The sequence below is a fragment of the Gracilinanus agilis genome, chromosome 6 (assembly GCF_016433145.1).
Source record: "Gracilinanus agilis isolate LMUSP501 chromosome 6, AgileGrace, whole genome shotgun sequence".
NCBI classification, from domain to species: Eukaryota; Metazoa; Chordata; class Mammalia; order Didelphimorphia; family Didelphidae; genus Gracilinanus; species Gracilinanus agilis.
In genome coordinates this window covers 167551079-167567495 of record NC_058135.1, presented here as the reverse complement: position 1 = coordinate 167567495, position 16417 = coordinate 167551079, and the positions used below count along the sequence as shown (strand labels likewise).

Sequence of the window (16417 nt, the reverse complement as noted above, 5' to 3'; positions counted from 1 at the left end):
CCCCCCCTTTTTGTTTTTAAAAGCCTTATGAGTTCCCTCCCCCTTCTCCCCTCCCTTTTTTTCCCCCCCTCCCCACTCCCCTGCTCCCCTTGGTTTATCCCTTCTAACTTTCTCAGAAGGGTTAGATAAGAGTTTTATTTCCCAATGGATAGTTTAACTATTCTTCCCTCTCCGGGTTGATTACACTAAGAGTAAGGTTTGATTATTACCTCTTAATGCTCTCTTCCTCTCCTTCTTATAATAGTATTTGTCCCCTCTCCCTTCCATGCCCTCTTTGTGTGTAATAAAATATTCTATTTTCTTATTCGCTCAAGTTTCTCTTGGTATCCCCTGCTATTTACCCCCTCTTTCCCATCCCCCTTGCCATCTTAGATTATTTAGTGTTCCACCCTCACCCTGTGAATTATTCTTCTGATTACTATAATAGTGAATATTATAATAGTGAATAGAGTTCACTACAGAGAATTAAACATAACATTTCTCTACATAGGAATACAGATAATTAGATCTCACTGAGGCCCTTAAAAAGGCAAATTTAAAAATTACAAGTTTTCTTTCTTTTCCCTCTGTAACTTATTTACCTTTTCAGGTTTCTCTCGATTTTTGTGGTTCGATATCAAACTTTCCATTCAGCCCTGGTCTTTTCTGTGCAAATACCTGGAATTCTTCAATTTTGTTGAATGCCCATACTTTCCCCTGGAAATATATAGTCAATTTTGATGGGTAGTTGATCCGTGGTTGCAGGCCCAGCTCTCTTGCCTTTCTGAATATTGTATTCCAAGCCTTACGGTCTTTTAGTGTGGAGGCTGCCAGATCCTGTGTGATCCTGATTGGTGCTCCTTGATATTTGAATTGTCTCTTTCTGGCTTCTTGTAAGATTTTTTCTTTTGCTTGAAAGCTTTTGAATTTGGCAATAATATTTCTAACCGATTTCTTCTCTGGGTCGAATATGGTGGGTGTTCTATGGATCCTTTCGATGTCTATATTGCCCTCTTGTTGTAGGACTTCAGGGCAATTTTGCTGAATAATTTCTTTTAGTACGGAGTCCAGGTTTCTATTAATTTCTGGTTTTTCTGGAAGACCAATTATTCTCAAATTGTCTCTTCTAGACCGGTTTTCTTGGTCTGTCACTCTCTCATTGAGATATTTCATATTTCCTTCTATTTTTTCAGTCTTTTGACTTTGTTTTATTTGTTCTTGTTGTCTTGAGAGATCATTGGTTTCTAATTGCTCGACTCTAGCCTTTAGGGACTGGTTATCGGCTATAATTTTTTGGTTTTCGGCTATAATCTTTTGGTATTCCTTTTCAATCTTGTCATTTCTGGTGTTCAATTTGCTTATCAGTTCATTTGATTTCTGAGCCTCGCTTTCCAGTTGCAAGATTCTACCTTTTAAGCTGTTATTTTCTTGCCAGATCTCTTCCATTTTCCTCAAAATCTCAGTTTTGAACTCTTCCATAGCTTGTGAGGAGTTTTCCTTATTTGAGGAGGGTCCGGATGCTTGTTTGTTCTCCTCCTCTGTTTGCTCGGTTGTCTGGATTTTCTCTGTGTAAAAGCTGTCGAGTGTTAAAGACTTCTTCTTTTTGTTATTATTCTTTCTCTTCTGAACCTCCTGATGCTGATGCTGAGTAGCCATCATTAGCCCAGCAGCTTCTCAGCTTTATCCTCGGGCTCAGTGTCTGTTCCCAATCTATTGGCTCCTGAGGTCTGAATTCTGGTTTTTTCCAAGGTCAAGCCCCCTGGTGGGCCCTCTTGCTTGATCCTCTGCTGGAGGTTTCTTTACAAGTCTCAGGGCGCTGCTTCCACAGTCGTATACCCGTCTGCACTGGTTCCCCACTTAGGCTTAGTTCTGCCTCCACCCACGCCTCTACTCAGCCGGCTCTCTGCGCCCAGTGTCCTGCTCCGGCGCGCGCGCTCAGATTTCGCGTGCTTTTTTTGACTTAATGGAGTCCTAAGTCTTGCTGCTGTCAGGAACAGGTCCCGGAGCTGCTGAGGACTCGATGGGTGCCCCAAACTTGCTCTATTTCTTTTTAGCTGGGTTCGGAGCTATAGGTGAGTGTGGAGGGGGTGGGGGTGGGGCGGTTGCTCAGCTCGCGATTGAGTGAGTGAGAGCCCTTTTTAGCTTGGAAATGTCTCAATTCCACGTACCTTCCACGCTGTGCCCTGTTGTGGGGTTCCTCCGTTCGTCTGGACTTGTTTTTATGTCCCCTTGAGGAGTTTTGTATGTTTCGGTCAGGAGAGGTTAAGAGCTGCTTCTTACTCTGCCGCCATCTTAACCCAGAAGCCTCTATATACTAATTTTTATTAGCTGTTTCTTTGTGTTACATTGACCTAGCAGAAATGGCCTCTAATTTAATTTTTGTATTTCCCCCTAGCAAAGTGCTCTACACATTGTATGTGCACTATCGATATTCATTGAAGCTGAAGTTTCCCAAAACCACATGATTAGTATTCAAAGACTTCCTGTTATAACTTTTAGGTAGCAATAGTACTTCGATAGATATGTAGTCAGTCAATAAATATTTATTAAAGACCTACTACGTGCCAGACACTGCTAAGTGCTGGACATGATTTTAAAAAAGACTATGCCTGCCCTAAATGAGTTCAAAAATCTAGTGGAGAAAACAACAAGCAAACAAATATGTACAAACAGGTGATATACAGGATGAATAGAAATAAGCAGAAATGAAGATGACACAAGGTGTGTGGTCAAAGGCTGAGGGCTAGCAGCTCAAAATCAACCATAAAAGTGGGCAAGAAACTCAAGAGAAGAGGACTGTGTATTAATTAACTGGTTTGTCAAAGAGTCAATATGGGCAAAAAAGGAGAAGAGCTAATGAAGAGATGGAAGAGAAAAAGACCTGAAGGTCCCAGTGTGAACAAAGAGAGGGATTTAGTAAGGAAAACCAGATGAAATTGTGGGAAGCCAATTTATCATCGTCTGATTGTTTTACAAATAGTCTTTTTTTCCAGGATGAGTGATTTTTTTTATTATAGACATTCATTATCATAGAGAGCCATTCTTCCAAAAAGAATGTGTGCCCCCAAAGAAATAGTATTGTGCTTGCCTGGCTCTTTCTTTTATCATTTAAATGAAAAGGGTAAAATAGAGATATGCCCCCATATCCTGAGAAGAAACCATAGTAGCCAATAAAGTCTATGGCTTTTCTGGACTAAGTGTAATCCTCAGGGCAGATAAGACTAATATAAGAACTTCTTTCAGAGTTGTTAACCGAAGAATATGTATTTCTCATAGAGGTTTTGAAAAGATCCCCTCTACAAATTACATTCACGAGAAAGCTAAAAAACTGGGAACAATAGGTAAACAGCAGTCTAACTTGGTGGTGCAACATTAAATCACCATGTGAGACAATGGGCTCATTTTGTGTCCCCCAAATTAAAGCAGAGAGGCATTTTAAGTTGGAATCCATCATTATCCAACAAGTTAACAGATTCAACTTTCCACTATCATGACTTCCACACTTAAGCAAGAACTTCTTAAGCAGTCCTTTTCAGAGGTTGGATACAAAATGATCTGTGTTTGCAGAAACAATTTGTTGACTTCAGTGAGGTTTGGCCAATGGGTAAATACACAAACTTTAACCAGAGGTACTTCACTGCAGAGCCTACAGACAACACAGTAAACAGCAAAGATCATAGTGCTGCCTTTTATTCCAGTAAATGTTTATTTGAACTAAGAATAAGAGAAGACGTCAGCAGCTTGCTGCCTTGCAAATCAAAACTTCAAAAGGTGCTTTCTGAGGATGCCTTGCTTCACATAAATATAATTTCACATAACTTATAGAAAATGTTGTTGTTCCAAGTACCTTTTTACATTAATTACAACATTTGAGAGAAAATATTACTGGAAGCTAGGCAGCTGCATGGTGCAGTAGATAGAGTACCGGGCCTGGGATGAGGAAGGCTCACCTTCTTAAGCTCAAATCCGACCTCAGATACCTTACTAGCTATGTGACCGTAAGGCAAGACACTTAACCCTGTTTGCCTCAGTTTCATCATCTATTAAATGAGCTGGAGAAGGAAATGGCAAACCATTTCAGTATGTTTGCTAATAAAACCCCAAATGGAGTCATGAAGAGTCAGACATGACTAAACAATGAACTATGAGAAGTTCTAGCTTAAGTTTATTAACATTTATTTCAGTTTTGAATTTTTATGCATTCATACAATCTTCCTTTCTGTAAACTAGATAAAGCAACTACAAAAAAATTTTTAATAAGAGAAGAAAGTAGAAACATATCCAGAACTCTGCTAATTTTGCTACACTTCCTATAGCTATTTATAAATGTAAATATGTTTCTTTGACCCCATTTTAAAGTATGGACATTAAACATCTGTCTTATTTCCACACAACCTAACTTGGTCACCACGCATAATCACAGAAGCAGAAAGTTGGGGCCAGAGAAGATTTCAGATTTTATCTTCTAGTTCAATTGCCTCATTTTACATATGAAATAAATCAGGTCCAAAGAGGTCCAATTCACTTGCCCAAAGAGAAATGGTTCATCGTGAACAGAATCATGGCCTTCTGATTCCCCTTTGCAACTCTTTCCACTATTTCATGTGAATTCTAGCATTGTACAGAAATGCTTCATTTTACAGTCTAATTTGCATCCTACCTCCTCTGTGAGGTCTTTCCAACATCAAATTATCTCTGACCAATGACTCTATGAAAACAAAGCTCATTGTTGCTCATTCTGTACCAATCACAAACTGCAATATGAACCCTTTAAGGGTCAAATATATTTGGTTTTGTTTAAACCATATTGATAGATACACTGATGGCATTTATATATTTTATGCCATATTAAGCAAGGTACATTAAGTACAATCTAACCCTTTCTTGATGATTCAGGAACATTATTTTGAGTAAGAATGATAATACTCTAGTCTGATATAATGATGTCTTTTAGGACTCTTGAGACATGTAACACTACTTAACTCTATATTGCTGGTTCTAGCTTTTTTGTTATTATTTTAACCCTTATCCTCCAGGGGCAGCTAGGTAAGCTCAGTAGATAGAGAGCCAGACCTAGAGGCAGGAGGTCCTGAGTTCAAATTTGGCCTCAGACATTTCCTAGCTATATGACCCTGGGCAAGTTACTTAACCTCCATTAGAAAGCCCTTACCATCCCCTCTCCTACATACATATACACATACATTATTTATGTCCCTTTTATACATTGTCCTCCCCTATTGCCATATAAACTCCTTGAGGCTGGAGATTACTTTTCTTCATATTTGTATTCCCAGTGTTCCACCTGATCTATAAGAGCTCAAGAAATGCTCTTTCTGCCTTTCTGTCTATATCTATCTACCATTTTCCCTTGGAAAACTTTTATAAGTTTAATATTCAAGTCGTTGTAATCAAAGAAGAATTGTACATTGTCAAGAGACACCAGGTGAAGCTCAGGTGAATAAGTAATTTTATTTTAGATATAATTTAAAGCCAAAAAGGGAAAAAAGCCTCCATGTTTCCTTTCCCTGATGCTAAAAGCCCTTTCCTATTTGTTTCTGGTTTATAATTGTTTCTTCTGGTTAAAATTGACACTAACCTTCCATTTCTACCAATTCAATGTACTCATTGTAAAATGAGGGGCTTAGACTAGATCAGTGATTTCCAAAGTGGACGCTACCACCGCCTGGTGGGTGCTGCAGCGATCCAGAGAGGTGGTGATGGCCAAAGGTGCATTTATCTTTCCTATTAATTGCTATTAAAATTTTTAAAAATTAATTTCCAGGGGGCTAAGTAATATTTTTCTGGAAAGGGAGCAGTAAGCCAAAAGAATTTGGGAACCACTGGACTAGATGATTCTTAAAAGTTCTTCCACCTATAAAATTCTATGATCCAAAATTCTAAGTCTTATCATTAGATTAATAATAATTAGCATTTATATGGTACTTTCAGGTTTGTACAAGATCCTGGAAAATAGAAGCCTCAACAACTTGTTCTTCCAAAAGAGCTTGAAAAATCATGCCCTCTGCTCATTTAATCCTGGATTTTTGGAACCACCAATGTTCTAAAATAAAATTCTTTCCCCCTTACTCTCCACTAATCCAATTCAATCACTTTCTTGTATCTTTCCTTGTGTAGTCTCACTTTTCACTGTGCCTTCTGGAAACTGTTCAAATTGTTAATAAGCTGATGTTTATCTTAGCTCTCTTTTCATTGTTTTCCATCTTCTCACAATAATAATAATAATACTTAGCATTTATATGGCACTAAGAATTATAAAGACCTTTACATATATTATTTCATTTGATCATAACAACATTGTGAAATGGGCATAATTATTATCCCCATTTTATTGATGAGGAAAGTAAGGCTCAGAGCATTGCTTGGATTCACATAGTAAATAATTGGCCAGGCCAAGATGCACACTCAGAACTTCCTGTCTTCAATTCCAACACTCTGCACTACTTAGATAACTCATGGAAACTTGGCTTTCTTTGGAAGATATTATGTGATTGGTCATTATTTCAAGTGCTACTTGCCTATTCTCTTATGTCCCTCAATAAACTGGGATACATCTCCTTCCTACTCCTACTTTCACATTTTTATTTTGCCACCAACACTTGGCATCCTCTCCTCTTTAAAAAGTGTTAATTAAGAGTTAGTTCTAATTATTAGCTACCCTAGATCCTTGATCTTCCAAGTTACTTCTTCAAGGACTTCAGTATTCTCTTTACAACTCAATTCCTTCTCTCACTCTTGAATACTTGAGTTTATGCAATAATACTTGGCCTCCTGAATCATCATTGGCCATTCCATGATACACAGCTTCACCCTAACTCAACCATCTACAGTGAAGGTAAAATATCATATTTTACATGACTCCTAACTATACAACTCCATGATTTTGAATTCTGAAATTCCCTTACTGGATCATAATTTCCTACTTTTTTCTCTCCCCATTTCACTCATCCTTAACCTTTTCTTCATCTTCAGTATGCTCTCTAGTCCTTCCATTTCTCCCTGTTCACCCACTCACCAACATCTGTTCTAGCTTTGCTTTGCTTTTCACAGCTTTGATTCTATCATAGAACAATCCAACTATATAAAGTGGTGAGTACTCTTGTGTTCTCTGTTCCTGCTCTACTGATCCTCAACCCTAAATAATTCCCACCATCTGTCTTTTCCACTTATATTTCTATCCTATTGAAAGCCACTGAAGTAAGCCATGCTGACTAGCCCCTCTGAGAATTCAAATTATCTAATCTTAGCTGGGCTTTTACTTATGAATGGAAAAACTTTTATTTTTCTTTCATTAACTATCACACTATTCTCAGTGTCCATCCCAAACCTTCTCCTCATTAGACTTAAACTTCTCTTGCCCTCCTCTAAGTGGATATCCTTGCCATCTACTATCACATCCTTCTCCCATTCCCTGTATCTCAACATATCTCTGCTCAGCTTTACTCATCTTTGCCTTCTTCAACTATTGCTCTTGAGAAAAAGGTAGCCCTTCTCTTTGTTGAGACCAAATTTTAGATCCTCTCCAGTCTCCTCCAGGAGAATGCCTCTTTATCATGTCCTCTCATCTCTGAATATTTAACAACCTATTCATCTCTTACCTCCTGGCAATCAATTTTTCAACTCTGCCACTCTACTGGCATTGCCCTTTTCAAGGCTATAAATGATCTTCAAAAAAAACTTTCTTTCCATCGTAGAGTCAAAACTAAGTATCAGTTGCAAGGTAGAAGAGCAATAAAAGTTAGGCAATTAGGGTTAAGTGACCTGCTCAAGGTCACACAGCTAAAAAGTGTCTGTGTTCAAATTTGAACCCAGGGCTACCCCATCTCCAAGTCTGACTATCCACTGAGTCACCTAGCTGCCCCTACAAATGGTCTTTTAACTGGTAATTCTAGTGGCCTAAAAGAAAATCATATAGACTGTTTTGTATTTAAATGAGGTTTTGGTTTCAGCCTCCTGAAAGATTTTAACTATTTTAAGTTAATGAACCCTATTTTGAAATTATTCAGTCAATGCATAGCCTTTGGAGCCTATTAACACATCTGATTTATGTGGAAAATAAATCCCTGTCCCATATCTGATTAATATTATTGATTAAGTATCTTTATGCTTCCCCTTTGGGGAGCTCCAGACAGGAGTCAATACCTAAGCTTTAAATAATTTACCCCAGGGTGTGCCAGAGTTGGGTGTCTAATGAGTCAAAGACTGGGATAAAAGAGAGCCTATCTCTCTCCCTCTACCTGGAGCCAAGCTCTTCTAGGACTGAACAAAGCCCAGGCCATACTCAGAGGTCCAGAGAATATGGACTCCTGAAGGAGAAGGAATAGACAGTGCCCCAGCCCCTTTGGGTCAAGACCTAGTCACTCCATTAGACAAAGATGATAAATGAAGATTTATATTTAGTCTCTTTTCCATTTGTCTTTTTACCTGGCATATCACTAAAAGGTCACGATCAAACTAAAGAAGTAATTTAATCAGAAATGAATATGAGATCGATGCCCACAAAATTTAACTTTTTTTTTTACTGAATTAGTCATTGTTATAAACAAAAAGGGTCCAAAGGAGATGTATAGATATACAATGATGTGTATCTATCTATGATCTCCTCAGCTGCAGTGGGTGGGAGGAACACCTACCCCTGTCACCCTTCACCACCCACTCAGAGATTTCCCAGTCCAGAGTCTCCTGTCCAGACACCTCCAGAGAGACCCCCTCAAAGTGGCTATCAGGGGTATTTATACCGTGGGGCCAACTGGCTCACGGCACCTGGGAACAATCCGAGTCTTCTAACTGCCATCCCTGTCAGCCAAAGTGGCATCCATCACTTCCCAGATTATGAATATAACATCATTTGGTACAGGCATAATGCTTTTACTTGCAAGCTTGTACATGCACAGCTTCCAGTTATCTCTTAAGCCAAAAGAGGCATGAAAATATGTGCCTTTGTCTCTTATACAATGTTGAAGACCACTGTAGGAAAATAGTACTCTCCCAGGAAAATGTTCCTTCCCACAATACACCCAAGTTGGCCCTTTAAAGCCAATTATACTGCCTTGAAAAATAAACACAAAATGCAAAAGCCCTCTCTTCAAGGAAGCTTTCAATTCCTACTGAAGAAGCTAACTACTGAGCTCCTAATGAAATCAAATCTTTAAACAAGCTTTGAAAGATCTTTGAGAGGGCAGCTGGGTGGTTTGGTGGATTGAGAGCCAGGCCCAGAGACAGGAGGTCTTGGGTTCAAATCTGGCCTCAGACACTTCCTAGCTGTGTGACCCTGGGTAAGCTCCTTGACCCCCATTTGCCTAGCCCTTACCACTCTCCTGTCTTAGAACCAAAGCACTGTATTGATTTTAAGATGGAAGGTAAGGATTTAAAAAAAAAAAAAAAGGAAAGAAAAAGAAAGGTCTTTGAACACCTATGGGGTAGCTGTCCAGCATTAACCAAGAAGAATCTACGCAAATGTTCTTTATGTTATTATTATACTTTATGTTGTTATTATCCTGGGCACCAGAATGGACTCACTGTGCTACCCATAGAAGGGGAAAAGATTCTATGACATACTGCAGTGCCGCTCATCACTCCAATCGTCACAATCGTTGAAGCCGTTACATTGCAGTTTTCTGGGAATGCAGACTCCGCTGGCACACAGGAAGCTCTCGCCTCCTCCACACAGCACTGAAGGAAAGGAGAAGGAGAACAAGGGGTTAAGAGGGTTTTAGATTGTTTTCTCAAGGAAATCAAGAAGGAAAAAAAAAAACCTTCTACTCCTGCTTTTCAATGAACTTTGTGTTTGGACTTCTCCAATGCCTTCATCACCATTTTCCTTAGGCACATTGAAACACTGACTACCTAATTAACTAGGTATAACATAAATAAATACTTCCTGTCTTAGAAAAGCAAGAGGAAATCCACAAACTGGTTTGCAGAGTAAGTAGAGAACTCCTGGTGAACATCACAAAATGAGACAACTGCTGGGGACCACAACACAGGTGACAATGTTCAACTTCATCATTATAAGTTATTTTTTTTTTAAAAGTTAGTTAAAAGATTTTTTTTTAATTAGTGAACAAACACAAAAAAAGTCCATTTCTGTGATGCAAATGGTTATGAAACGGCATTGAGTGCAGTTAATCAGTCAATCATCAATCAATACTCCAGTCATTCTAACTCTAGATATGGAGTCTAGCCTGCAAGTTATACATCTATGGATACTCTCAGACAAAATGCTCCCTAATCCATCTGTAACAGGATGGCAATTAGGCGTGGGTGATCTTAAAGAGAGGAGGCAACATGACACGGTAGATAAGGTACAAATTAGATTTGATGTCACAAAGAACTGGCTTCAAATCTCACCCCTAACCACTGTGTCTAGTCTGACAAGTTACATAATTTCTCTGAGACTCATCAGGAAAATGAACGTAATATGACCCGCAGTACCTACTCGACAGGGTTTTAGAGGAAGTTTGACTTGGATAGTCAAGCCAGAAAGTCATTTATTAAGCACCAACTATATGCCAGACACCTCGCCTCATAAGAATGGGACACAGCATTTATTTAAGTACCAGTCATGTGCTGCCTAGACACAGGATACACAAAAAGGCACAAAACAGTCCTTGCTCTCGAGTTCACAGGAGAGAGACAACATGCAGACAGCTCTTTACAAACAAAATACATATATACTTATGTAGGTATAGATGTGCATTGTTTGCAATTATATATGTACATATATATGGAATTCACAGTTTAATGAGAAAGACAACATGTAGGCAATTATCTTCAAACAAGATATGTATACACATATATGTGAGTATATATATATATACACACAAATAAATGCCTATGTGTGTTTTTTATAGATAGACAATTAGATAATTTCAGAGGAATGCTCTAAGATTAAAGAGGAAATGGAAAAGACTTCTTGCTGAAAGTTGGATTCTGGTTGAAACGTGAAAGAAGCCAAGGAAGATAAAAGGTAGAGATGAGTTGGGAGAGAGTTCCAGGCAAGAAAACTAGCCAAGGAAAATTATATCTGTAACCTATACAGACACAATATATATTGCTTTGAAGACCTTACCGTACTTTATAATTGTCAGCATTTATTATTAATATCTAGTCTTACTCTCATTTTAAACTTGGGAAATGGAGCTCCAGAAAGAAGCCACAGAGCTAGTTAATTAATTAAAAGAAGAATCCAAGTGACCTGACAATAATCTTTCCTCTTTCCCAGGAAGTCTCCTCAGAAAATATTTTGGAAATGAGGGATATAAAATGATCATATTTTACTTTAAGGCTGATTCCTTGACATTAATTTTTGCTATTGTTGACACATATTCACTTAAAATATCTGAAATCTCAACTTCCATTTTGATTTTTAAATTTATTTTCAGGATTAAAGTAAGGGAAGACTATAGTTTGGGAGGGCTGTTAAAAGTCAGGCAAAAGAAAAAAACATAAGTCAATAATAAAAACCATTATTCAATTAAAGGAATGGGGCTTAAAAATGAGCTTCTATACTACCTTAATAATAAAGGACAGTTGTCTTCTACATTTCCATTCTCAGCAAAAGGCAAAAAGGCTTGAAAAGAGTCCTCAGTTCCATTTAAAAGGAAGGTAGAAAAAATAAAGTTGGCTCAAGTTATAGCTCTCCCAGGAAGTAAGACCTCCATGGAGAAGTTGCTGGACCCCAATGGGTGAAATCCTATCTTAAAATAACTTTTGCAAACTAAAAGCTATTTTGTCAGATCCCTCTAAATTCAGTGCTTTGGGACCAATCTCCCATCATTATGTCCTAGTTACAGCTATATTTACGTCATCAATCCCACATACAGTACTCCATGCTGTGTTAAATGAGGGTTAACTTGCTTTTTAATTGCTTTTTTTCTAGTTATTCCTCCCTGAACATCAAGTACCCTGTAAGCATATCCTTGTTGAATGAATAAAAAGTGGTTATGGATCATTCTCCCTATGATATTGTAAAAGGAGTGAATATAAATTTATAGAATTTCTCTGATGTTCCAAAATTATAGAACATTAAGGCTGAAAGGAATGTTAGTGAGAAAAGTGTACTCCCACCACAGAGGTATTAATAATGCATTGTTGACAGAGCTATGAATTGTTTTTGTTCATTTTTACTTATGATTTTTATTTTCAGTTCCAAATTCTTTCCCTCCTTCTACCTCTTCCCCATCCACTGGAGAAGGCAAGAAATGATACTCATTATTTATACAAAGTCACATAAAACATATTTCCACATTAGCCATATTGTATAAATGAGAAGATTAAGAAAGATTTGGGTGGGGGGAGAGGAAGGGAAGGAAAAATACATATGCTTCAATTTACATTCAGAGTCCATCATTTCTCCATCTAGAGGCAGACAGTATTTTTCATCTTTTAAGTCCTTTGAAATTATCATTGATCATTGTATTGATCAGAGTTGCTCAGCCTTTCACAGTTAATTATCATTATGAAACTACTGCTACTACATACATTGTGCTCCTGGTTCTATTCACTTCACTTTGCATCAGTTCATATAAGTCTTCCCGAGTTTTTCTGAAATTACCCTCTTCATCATTTCTTATAGCACAACAGTATTCCATCACAATCACATCCTATAACATGTTTAGTCAGTCATTCCCCAATTTATAATCATCCCCTCAGATTCCAGTTCTTTGCCACAAAGAAAAAAATTATGAATTATTAACATCCATCCTGTAAACCATTTTGGAATAATGCTATAAAAAGTGGCTCAATTATATGTATTCTTCATTCCAGAAATCCCTCTACCCCAAAGAGAAAAAAATTTTAAGTTCCCATATATACCAACATAGTCATAGGAATATTTTTTGTAGTAACAAAGAATTGGGAACACAATTGATGCCACTAACTGGGGAATAGCTTTAAAAGTTGTGATATATAGATGCAATGATAGATTTTGCTGTAAGAAATGATGAATAAGATGATGAATGCACAGAAGCATGAGAAGGCTTAAATATTCTGATAAAAAGGAAAGCAAGCACCATCAGGGTGACAATATACTCAGCTAAACAAATGAAACTGGTGCTGTGAAATTATATTTTCCACATTGAGTTCAAAAGCATAATATTAAAAGGCATCTTCCTTCTTTCTTTTCAGGGGGTCAAGGCTGAGGTGTGAAGGGAACACTATATATGATGTCAGGCTTAGAACATATCTTTGTTAGCTTTACTAAACTTTTTTCTCCTCTTTTTATTCTTTTGTTAAGAGATGGCTCTCTGGGAAGAGTCTAAGAGAGAATGATATATTTTGGAAATGTAAGTGCTATAAAACCCTTAAAATCAGTTTCCATGAAGGCCACAAAATACAACTGGCTAAATCACATCTCAGAAGCCCTGTCTAGAAAATTAAAGTTCATAAGATCACAGCTTTAAAACTAGGAAAAAAACACATAAATCATCTAGACTAACCCACTCATATTTTACTGAGGAGATGACACTTGCTTGCTTAAGTGCTTGCTTGCTCAAGGTTACCCTGCTAGTCGAGTGTTTCTAATATGTTCAAGATTTTAACTCAGTCCAATGACTCCAAGTACAGCATGTCAAATTCAGCACTCTTCCTGCCCCATCATGCTGCTTTTTCTTAAACTTTGACTTAAACATTAGGTTTCTTAGGAAACTATCCCATGCATCATTTTTATTATTTTAAAAAAGAATTTTCATTTGTGCCAAAATTAAAAAAAATTTTTTTGACCCAAATGATACTTGGTTAAAAATTGTAGCCTAGGGATATTGGTATGTACAAGTTTTAAGAATTAACGGAAACAAAAAAAAAAGAATTAACGGAAACAAATTGTACTCATGTCCACTTGAACTCTGGTCCAACTTCATATGGTATGAAAAAGTATCGATGAAAGAAACTGTAATAAGAACCTCTGAGTCAATAATTCTAATGTTGAAGCCTCCTAGGGAAAAAAAAAACTAAATCAAACCAGCTAGGAAATAGTGAAGACTTTTCCTCTATCTGTTACTTTATCTCATGTTTCCAGTGGTTTTTAGCAGCTGGATGGGATTAGTCAATTAAATTAGTGGCATCTCCCATCCAACCTGTAGGCAAGACGAATCACCAAAAATGGTATGAATTGTGAGATCTGAAAGGTCTGTCTAACTCAGATCCCTTTAGTGCCTAAAATGTTCAAACCTGTCCCTATTATTAATCCTGATAAGATCTCAAAGAAATATATTATGTCTGAATTAGTTTGCCATTTTATTTGGCCAGACATTTAGGAATACCCAGAACATATGTTCTGATTCAGGGAAGAGATTAAAAAGATCTACATGGCCCAAGAAGCTGAGCTGAGACACCCGAAGAAAGGAAAAGTAACAAAGAAAAGTTTTGCCTATATCTGAATTTAACTGGTCCTACTTATAGGTTTCTCAATGGCTCCCTTAACTTCAAAATCTACTAAAATAGTCCTCTGGACTTATTTATTTTCTTTTTTAAACTAACAGGGCTTTTATTTCCCAATAACCACCCCCCCAGGCAATAGAACATTCCCCTATAACAAGGAAGTCCAGTTACAAAAACAAACATGTAGATGATGGCTTGCAATACATAACTTTCATAACACTCCTCTAAAGCCAATTAGTCAATACATTATTTTCAGTCCTGATACTGTATGTTGTGTGTTTGTGGTAGCCTATTTGCTGGAATATTTTAGTCTCCAGCAAGTCACCTCATATATATTAGGTCTTCAGAAAAAGTTTTTGAAAACTTAAGCAAATGAATCTACTTAATGTCTTTACATTAACAGAAATACATGTTGTTTCTATTATAACTCTTCAGTTACCAGCACTCAGTAGGGTCAATCTAAATTTAGCAAACAGTCAAAGAGATAAGCTTCACTATGATACCACTCTTCATTTCATTTTCCCCAACACCATTTCTGCATAGAATATTTTCTTATCACTATATTCAACTTGTTCTTGTCCCAGAGCTCTTGACTCATAAGGCTATCTGCCTATTAGATATTTACAATGAAACCTCCTAGAACAACCTAAAGCTCAACCTGTCCAAAATAAGACTCATTATCCTTTCCTCCTCCCTCATCCTTTTTTAAAATCAGACTTTTATTTTTAAATTTTAATTTTAAATAATTTTATTTTTAATTTTTAAAAGATTCTTTATTTTTACTTTCGCTTATTATTTATTTTTAAAATGTATTTTCTTTTTAATTTTTGAGTTTTGAATTCTCTCCCTTCCCAATCCCTCTCCTGCCCATTGAGAAGGCAAGCAATATGATATCAATTATACATGTGAAATCATCATTATTTCCATATTAGCCATGTTGAAAAAAAAGCTAGATATGTTTTCATCAAATGAGAATCAATTTCAGTGAGAAAATTGTCAGAGAAAAATTATTCCCAAATAAAATGCAGCTAATTGTTGTTCTGTCATTTTCAGTCTCGTCTGACCCTTTGAAACCCCATTTCGGGTTGTCTTGGCAAAGATACTGGAATGGTTTGCCATTTCCTTCTCAGTTCATTTTTCAAATGAGGAAACTGGGGCAAACAAGATTAAGTGACTTGCCCAGGGTCACACAACTAGTAAGTGTCTGAGGCTGGATCTGATCTGGGGAAGATGAATCTTACTGATTCCAGGCCCTGTACCATATCCACTGTGCCAACTTGCTGCCCAGCTCTGTCAGATGGAAAGTATGCCAAACTTTATATTAAGCTGGAACTACCTCCCTAAAAGTTCTTCCTAAAGGGGGTGTGTACCACATGGCACCTCAAAAAATACTTCTTGCTTACAAAAAATGTGAATGATCAAGGAGAATCACATGCTAAGAACTTCTAAAGGGATATTCTGGGCTAGTTCTCATGCTAATTGAGAAATTACCAGAAATGGGCAAATGAGAAAACAGCAGTCTTTAAAAACACACAAAACATTTTCAGGAAATGTGTCACCATCCAGTATTTGAGGAATGACAACTGAACAGAAGAGGTTTTGTTTTTAAGTACTGTAACAAAAGACATTAATTATTAGATAGAAGTCAAAAGCCACCTGTATGTCTCCAGTGTCAGAAATAGGTTGCCAAAGCTCTAAATAACCTAATCAAAAAAAAAAACTACCCAATATAACTTCATTTAACAAATGCTAACAAAATTTCAAAACAAAGACCGTAAAACTAAAAAAATACGGGAGCATATCCTAGTTTAATGTCTTACCCACCCCAAGGATTCCCATCTGGGAAAGTAAATTCATTAAAAATTGAGCAGGACACATGGGCTGTTATTTATAGTTTCCTACAAAGAAATGCAATAAAATAAGCCCAAACCCTAAATAAAAAGGTGAATTAAATACTGCATCCCTATTGAACTACATCTAAGAGGGACGAATAGGCATCTGGTTATCTCCGGAAATTCCCTCAAAGCTCATGATCCTGAGC

At 37.1% G+C, this 16417-nt stretch overlaps 1 protein-coding gene across 1 annotated transcript in view; it reads right to left on the bottom strand.

Moving 5' to 3' along the window:
- Positions 1-16417, bottom strand: part of CORIN (corin, serine peptidase) — a 228382-nt gene that overhangs the window by 71792 nt on the left and 140173 nt on the right. The window contains exon 5 of the mRNA XM_044681736.1: positions 9556-9669. Coding sequence (XP_044537671.1) covers positions 9556-9669 — 114 coding nt within the window. The remainder of the gene's footprint in view (positions 1-9555; positions 9670-16417) is intronic.